The following is an 8,862-nucleotide window of genomic DNA, read 5'->3' on the forward strand; positions in this document are numbered from 1 at the left end:
AGTTGAAATCATTCTCCAACATATTCATTCCACATATTCATCAATCATCTCATTTTCACTTGTTTTGGCCCCAAGTAGTTCAAACTTTTACTTATACATGACCTTTACTTTCACAACAAGACAACCATTGAATCCATTTGAAAGCAAAATACACTTTGAACAAACAAACATCAACCACAACAAAAATCAAACAGAAATTGGAGAACAAGCAAAGGTTAGGCCTACTTGAGTTGGGAATTGAAAATTGGAAATATGCACTTGGTGGAGTGAGACGACACACAGCGCGAAGAGTTCTCTAGTGCTTGGCAATGAAACAAACACTTGGAATGCACCTGAACAAATGTGACAGGTTTTGGGCGTGGTGAGTAGTGGTGATTTTGGAAAGTAGTGGAAAGTATGGGTGGAAAGTAGAAAAGGAGAGTGATTGGGTGAGTTGTTCACAGTGGTCGTGAATGGAGGAGTGGTGGTTTGTTTTTGGGATAATGGAGGAGTGTGAGTGAGTGGGGAAGAAGGTGGTTGGAGAAAAGATTGGGTGGTGGAGGAAAGGTGATAGTGAAAGTGAAATTGAAGGAGGGTTGAGTAATGAGGAGTGTGAGAAAAAGGGTTGCAGTGGAAAGCAAAGGAAGTGCGTGAGTGATGTAGTTAGTAGTACGTGGGTGGAAGAGAATGGGAGATTGGGTCAGAGTGTGAAAGAGGCGTAGGGGAAAGGGGCGTTGGGATAATGAAGAAAATGGGCCAAATGGGCCATATGTAGATCAGCCCAAGTCAGACTCAGTCTGCACAGTCACGTTGGGCGCGACAAGAGTGGCGTTGGGCGTGAAAGGCTGTTGTTTCTCATCCAATGCAGTGAGAGATGGCGCTGAGCGTGGGATAGGCTACGCTGGGCACCAATTATGCAGGTTTTCTGCAGAATTCTGCAGAACTCAAAATTGGTCCAACTCAACTTTGACTTTTGATTTTAGACACTTCTAAACACTCAATTCAACCCAGATCAGTGTGTTTCCACTATATAAACTTGTTCAAATCCTTAGAGAGTGAAATTGAGTGCTAGAATTCTAAATCAAATGTCCACTATATAGCTTTCCAACTCTCCAACTCAAGTTTTGACTCTTTGACAACAAAAGCACACAAAACATGCCTCAACTCATCAAACTAAGCTTAACCAAGCACCAGCATACCAGAATGCACATAAACAACTTGAATTGAGTCTATTCACAGCAAGACATCACAACACTCATCTTCCACCAATGTAACACAAACTTCAAATCAAAAGCACACTTCCTAAACAACTAATTTGAACTAAGGACAATCAAACCAACTTAAAACAATCAAAACAAAACAAAATAAGAAAAACACACAAGAGAAGGGATATAAAACTGGGTTTCCTCCCAGCAAGCGCTCGTTTAACGTCATTAGCTTGACACCATGATGCTCAAATTTGATTTTTGATGTTGGTGTGCTTCTTCCTTTCATGACAGCAACAAATTTTCAACACTTTTTTGTCACCAACTTGACTCTCCTTGAATATGGAGTCTCAATTTCAAGTACCCCATTTGCCTTTAGTGCCTTGATAACCCATAACCTGTTCTTGAGCTTCACTGGTTTGCCAGGTTTGGGTTCATCACTTTCCATAATGGAGTGTTGATGAACAAGTTTCTCTTCTTTGTCTCCATCCTCATCCTCCACTTTTGGAGAGAAACAATTGACCCTCTTGTTGACCACTTGGGCAGCTTGCCCTATTAGGCTAGTCACTGTTAGAACTTCATTCTTAGCTTTAGGACTAGTATGCTTTTCTTGAATTTGCTGCCCAGCTTCAAAGATATTAAAAGTTACCTCATCATCTTGATCTTTTAATAGCACAGTTCCCTTATCAACATGAATGACAACCTTGGTCGTCTTCATAAAAGGTCTTCCAAGAATGAGAGGTGTTTATGCATCTTCCCCCATTTCCATAACTACAAAGTCCACCTGGAACTGGAGTTTATCAATTTCCACCACCACGTCTTCAACCACACCATAAGGATGCCTGATGGATTTGTCTGTCATCTGTAAAATCATTCTTGTAGACTTGACTTCCAGACCACCAATCTTCTGAAGCATAGATAGGGGCATCAGATTGATGCTAGCCCCTAAGTCAACAAGTGCTTTCCCTATCTCATAATTCCCAATAGTGCAAGCGATGGTGAAACTCCCCGGATCTTTGAATTTTGGGGATAGAGTCTTCTGCATAATAGCACTGCAATTCCCTTGAACTTCAATTGTTCCTTCCTCTAAGTACTTCTTCTTTTTACTAAGGAACTGTTTCATGTGTTTAGCATAAGAGGGAATTTGTTGCAATGCTTCGGTCAAGGGCATAGTAATCTCCAATTTCTTGAAGACATCCATGAAACGCTCGAATTGCTTCTCTTTCTCATTTCTTGAGAGGACTTTTGGGTATGGGAGTGGTTTCTCAAGTTCCTTCTTCTTTCCCTCTTCTCTAACACCCTCATTTTTCTCACTTTTGTCCTCCACTTTTCTCTCCTTTTTCCCTTCCTCATTGTTTTCCTCTCCGCTTTCGTCTTTTCTTTTCTCTCCACTCTCTCTCTCTCTACTTCCTCATTTTTCTCTTCTTTGTATTGAGGATGACGTGGATGAGGATGATGACTGAAGCTTATGGATCAGGCTCAGTCACTGCACTTCATATTGGGGATACCTTTTATTTTTCTGTCATGTTTTTAATTTCAGTTTTTATTTTCAAATTCTAGTTCAGTTTCTCTTGTTAATGTTTGAACTTGGCTTGATGGTGAGTTTGATGACATTGTTTTGATATCAAGTACTCTTTTTGATTGTGAAAATTTTTGTGTGCTTGCTCGATTTATGTGATTTCTATGAGATGATAGGATTGAGATGTGAAGATTTGATTGTAGTTGCTCATGACTGTTTGAGATTATGCTAGGTTTTTCTTGTGGTCAATATACAGGGAATTGTGTTTGAAAACAAAAATGTGGAACCCTATGAAACCTAGTGAGATGTTGTGCCTCAGAATTTTGTTGAATGATATCACTTTGGAATCTCAATTGATTTTGCCTTATTGTCTCTATGTGAATCATTTACTTGCTTGTTTCATGTGTTCAAGGCCATCTTGTTCTTCTATCTTGTTGATGTTTTGAACCCGAGAACTACTGTAACCCTATGAACCTAGAAGAAACATTGATCCCATTCTTGAATCTTTTGACCAATATTGAAAACTTTGACCTCCTTACCTTGAGTTAAGTGGAGCATTCTTTTTGGTAGAGGAAAATGGTTTAAGTTTGGGGTGGTTGAGGTTACAAAAAGAAAATGACAAGAAAAGTAAAAAAATAAGAAAAAGAAAAAAAAAGGAACAAGAGCAAGAAAACGAATCAATAGATGAAAAGTTGGAAAAGGAATTGAAAATTGGTTGTAACTGCTTGAAGTTAAGATGAGTAGAATGTTGAATTGTTGATTTGAATGCTCTCTTAGCTAAAGGTGTTTTAAATCTAGAAAAACCAAAATTCTTTCTTAGCCCAACCAAAATACAAGCCTTGAAAGTCCTTGTGATGCAAACTTGCCGGTGAATGTATTCATTGTGGTAGAAATGAAAGGCAAAGTTGAATTGTGTGACCTTGTGTTGCTAAGAGTGAGAAACAAACATCCTTATACACCAGTGTGCTTGAGAGAAAAAGTTTCCTTGGTGAGGAAAGGGTTCATGTTAGTGTTGAGAACACTTTTGCCATGTTTGTTGATCCCTTTTAAAACCTGACATATTTCTTGTGATTCTTGTTCTGTGAGCACCAGGGTTGCAATTTTCTCTGTCAAAGATTCATCTTCTCAAAGTTGATTTTACCATGATGAGCAAGTTTGATTGGATCCTAACTGTCTTGAGTGTTGATTCATTGGAATTGAACTGTCTGTCTAAGCCTTATTCTCCCTTTTTTGCTTGAGGACAAGCAAAGTTTCAAGTTTGGGGTTGTTGATAACGTAATTTTTACCATTATCTATGGTGCAATTTTCTTGCCAAATCAACACCCCTAAAGCTTGAAACACGCTTGATCCTCCTTTTAATCTAACTTTGTGAATAAACTTAGCTTAGGTTACACACATTAGTTTTCATCTCTTATTTCCTCAAATTTTGTAGGAACTTTGAGTACTTTGGAAAGGCATTCAAGTNATAAAGAGTGGAGAACCANGGGAGAACCACATNGAAGAAATCCACAAGAAGTTCACCAGGAAAATTGGCGCTGGGCGCCACCCATTTCACGCTGGGCGTGAAAACTCACTGTTTCCAGGAGCATTTCACGCTGGGCGCCACTTTAATGGCGCTGGGCGCGAGTTTTCTGATGTGGCACCCTACCCTATAAAAGGCACACAATTTTCGAGGGTTAGGGACTTCTTGGCGGCTGAAGCTCTGAAGCATCGTTTTGCACCCCTTGGAGCTGGTTTTGGACAGTGGGAACTCTCCTTTCCTTCTCCTTGGGTCTCCTTCTACCCCATTTTCTTCCATTGTAAGCTCAAGCTCTCCATGATGGAGAGCTAAGTTCTTTTATGTTGGGGAATGATGTAAACTATACAAACCTTATGTAAATGCACTTGTTCTAAATGAAAATATGCTTTTCTCATTACTTGTTAGTGTTTATTTCTATGCTTAAAGCTTGTTATGACTTGATCAACCATGGCATGATGTTAGGGTTTGCTTAGTATTGGGAAATATTTTTTGAACCTTGAAATGAACATAAACACCTAAAGGAAATAATGTCTAGGGATAGAGTTAGGACCTTTGGTTGTCTTAAACTTCTTTTCTTAATGCGGGTGAACTTATTGAGTTGCCAAGGGATTGAGATTTTTACAAGTGAACCTAGGCTTTCTCACCAAGGGATTGGGTTTAAGTAACTTAGCTAGTTGACAAGAATAAGTTAATGAAGAAGAGTGGTTGTGTGCATTTGCATATGATTGTATAAGTTGAAATCATTCTCCAACATATTCATTCCACATATTCATCAATCATCTCATTTTCACTTGTTTTGGCCCCAAGTAGTTCAAACTTTTACTTATGCATGACCTTTACTTTCAGTGCACAATCTCACACTAAAATGGAATCATTCTTTAGCTTAAAATTAGTTAGCAATTATACGATTGTAAAGTAGTGACCGAGTCTCTTGGGAAACGATATCTGGTCTTACCGGTTTTACTACTTGAGCGATTTGGTGCACTTGACAAAATCTCAACACCATTTCTCCTCCCCTTTCTTTTATATCCCTCACTCCTTGTTTTTCATATTATTATTCCCTTGTTCTTCATCTTCTATCTCTTCCAACCTTCGTTCCTCTTTGATTGTGTCTTCTTCTATTTTCATCTTTACTGCCTTTGTATCACCGTCAATGACCTCCAAGGAGTCAGGCATATTTTGTGGTGTACCAGACAGAGAAACAATTGAAAGACACAATTTTTGGGGTTCGAAACAAGGATGCCATGGCCGCCCTCAATCAGGAAGTTCTGCAGCTTTGCATCGCCCTCCATTGAAAGGTCTTACCGTGTTCCTCTGAAGCTGCCACTATTGGTATTGATGATGTGTTTCTTGCCTCTTGACTTCTAGTTTTTAATCTACAAGCGCAATACCATTTGGATCTATTTTTTTTTTATGAAATGTCACGTATAAATATATAAGAATGTCATGTCTAAAGAAATCAACACGTCATCTTTTCACTTCACGACGTTAACTTTTTTTAACGAAAATGGTCAATTTGATTGAAATTGACTCTTTTGAGGACCAAATTGAGAATTTTAATAAAAGGGAATGAAATTGGAAAAATGCCCCAAAAATAGGGACCATTAAAGGGTTTAAACTTAGTTTTTATGCAAAAACTTTCTTAAACATCTACAACAAATTATAAGAACTTTAATAAATTTGATCTTTTATGGAAATTGAATTTACTTTATAACATTAACTACATTAATTAACATGTCTCAATCAATTATTTGATAATTTAGGACTAATAATTCTAAAGGATGTGATTGTGATAGTCAAAGATTACATATAAATTAAAATTTTATGTTTTATGAAAGAATGAAAAATGTTGATTGTCATTTTATTAGTATCACTAATATCATTGTCTCTCATAAGTAGCAAAGATTTAAAAAAACAATTTAAATTTAATTAGATATCAAAATTTATGTTACAATTTGATCATGTTGATATATTATTATGATTATTATTTATTTTATATATATATATATATATATATATATATATATATATATATATTTAAATTACTAATAAGATAATGATATGATACCATTTTTTTTTACAATAAAATTTATCAAATAACAATTATAAATATTAGTAACTTTAACTTTTTTTATGCCCTTTATTTGGTTATAGGATCTTTTAAATTGCTGATAAAGAAAATACACTGAGTAAATTAAGTTATGTTATTTAATACATACTACATAAACTAAAGGTTTATTTAATACATACTAAATAAAACTAAAGTTTTAAAAAAATAATTTAATGTGTGCATATCATATATGGATAAAAAATATGACATATAGGAATTTCAAATGTTTTAAATTTATTTTTATTTATGTGTGAAGAAAACTTATTTCTTATTTAAAAACAACTTTTTTGTATACTTTTGGTTCATTTAGCCTTATTTCTATTTTTTGTTAAAAGTATGTGCTACAGTACTAAACTTCACAGAACACAATTAAAAATATTTTCCATATTATATTCGACTTATTTTGAAGAAATTATATTTTTTTCTGCCACACTTTTTACATAGAGATTTTGGAAAATGGTTAAAAAAGTTCGATTCTTTCATTTATATATTTACAATAACCTTTTTTATTTTATTTTATTTCGTGTTTCACAAGTTTAGGACCAAGTTAAATGTTCGTTTTTTAATCTTTAAAATACTAATTTTTTTATTTTTTATTTTTTAAATCTTCTGTGTCATCAAAATAATTGAAAGAAAAATGAACACATGATTAATGATAACGATGAATTCTCAAACAAACAATCGTAATTTATAGTCATACAAGTAAAATATTCTTTAAAATGCAAGCTCAAGATAATTTATCATGCAAAAGTAATTTATAGTCAAGACAGAGATATTACAACATTTTTTTTCTCTCAAATTAAAGCAACTCAAAAGATTAATTTTAGTTTTAAGGTAAAAGAAGAAATGCTTATTTAGAAACATTTATTATTTTTTTCGAGTGAGTTTTAAAAGCTTGTAAGATTTTTTAAGATTTTAACCAAATAAAAAACTTCTACCCTATCCAAATAAAAAAAAAGAGTAAAACTTAATATAAATTTTAAAAATGAATTCAAATTTGACATATTTTAGTAAAACTAAAAGAAATGAGAAACATGGGTCAAAACCTTAAAATGGTAACCCAAGTTATAGTGAGCCGGCCCAATCTTGAAGGTTAGCAAAAGCTAAAAAGACATTAAATAAATGAATAAATTGTTGGGGGAAAGTAAAAAATAAAAAATAAAAAATAAAAAATAGTAAAAATGAATAGACATGTTAACCTTAAACAATATCATTGATCAAACGTTTATGGCGATGATAGTGCCTCTCCATGAAAGCTCTAGCAGCTCCTTCTATGCTTCTTCGCCATGTCTACAACCATTGAAAAAGACAACTTATGCAAATGTTTTTATGACTTCAGACACATCAACAAAATCATTCATTCAAACTCTATCACACTTCATATTATTCATATACTACTATACTTCAAATTCTTTTTTTTTTTTTTTAATTTTTATACTTGTTGTTTAAAAAATAAAATTTCACAAGAAAAAAATATAAAAGATTAAAATCAGTAAATCATATAAAATTGATTTACCTTCTCAATGGTTCCCAACAGCGACTTCTTTCTGAAATCCCTTGTCCTCAAAATGTGGGCCCCTCCAATCCCAATCTGCCGGAGCAACGCCGTCTTTCGCGTGGCGGCCGGCGGCGGTAGAAGCGACCTCCGTTCGACGAAGACGGCTCCGACGGCGGCAGCTTCTACTCTCTTGGTGATCTTCTTCTTGTTTGGAACGTTGTTAGAGTGAGCGACTTCAGCAAACTTCCTGAGCAGTTCGTCGGAACTTTTCTTTGTGACATGCTGAACCTTTTCAGCAGAGCTCATTGCAATAACGTTGGAAATTAGATTTTTAATGAAGAATGTTGTTTTAATATGGTTGAGTTTTTGATGAAAGGAAATTCGACCGTTGAGGGAAACAAATGATTGTGATATAGGCATGATCGAGGGAAGAAAATATAGCCGTTGGGATGAAACATGGTTCGGAACTTTAGATAAATAATTTGTATCATAAAAAAATAAATTGCATTAAAAAAATGACAATAGAAATTGCATACACCAAACAATTTATTTAAACTTTAATCCACAGTTATATTAATTTAACTAAAAATATTGTATTAATTTAACTTACCATTTAGGCAGTGCGTATTATTTTTAGAATGAGTTACAACAATTACTGTTGTATTCCTTGTTTGGTAGGAAATTTTCTGTTAGCATAAGAAATATTAGGTCCAATTGAGTTGCGAAATTTGAAGAAGATAAATTGGATTTTGGGTTAATAAGATAGTGATTTGTAATTGTGAGAATCCATAAATTCTCCAGCTGAGTGGGATTCAGGTGGTCGACCGATCATTTCTAAATTTAGAAAATGAAAAATAGGTGGCAGAAGATGAGTGGACCGTTCGGTTTTAACGATAGTATTTAAGTCGGGATTTTAAATTTTGACGCTACTTTTTCTGCATACAACCTTTGTCGCCTACCTTCCGAAATTTCATTTCTCCTCCTTCTCTTTAAAAACCTTCATCTTTTCTCTACAAATTTTCATCCCTTTAC

General features: G+C 34.6%; 1 protein-coding gene across 3 annotated transcripts in view; it reads right to left on the bottom strand.

Moving 5' to 3' along the window:
* LOC106771702 overlaps positions 1-8,208 on the bottom strand; it is a 15,382-nt gene extending 7,174 nt beyond the window's left edge. The window contains exons 1-3 of one of the 3 annotated variants that reach the window (XM_022785200.1): positions 7,849-8,208; positions 7,532-7,622; positions 4,864-5,598 (exon numbers count right to left, since the gene is read on the bottom strand). In XM_022785200.1, coding sequence (XP_022640921.1) covers positions 7,533-7,622; positions 7,849-8,136 — 378 coding nt within the window. In that variant the 5' untranslated portion in view covers positions 8,137-8,208 and the 3' untranslated portion in view covers positions 4,864-5,598; position 7,532. The other 2 variants (XM_014657707.2, XM_022785199.1) reach the window with 2 other exon arrangements.
* Positions 8,209-8,862: the final 654 nt, after the last annotated feature.

The sequence above is a fragment of the Vigna radiata genome, chromosome 8 (genome assembly GCF_000741045.1).
Source record: "Vigna radiata var. radiata cultivar VC1973A chromosome 8, Vradiata_ver6, whole genome shotgun sequence".
Taxonomy (NCBI): domain Eukaryota; kingdom Viridiplantae; phylum Streptophyta; class Magnoliopsida; order Fabales; family Fabaceae; genus Vigna; species Vigna radiata.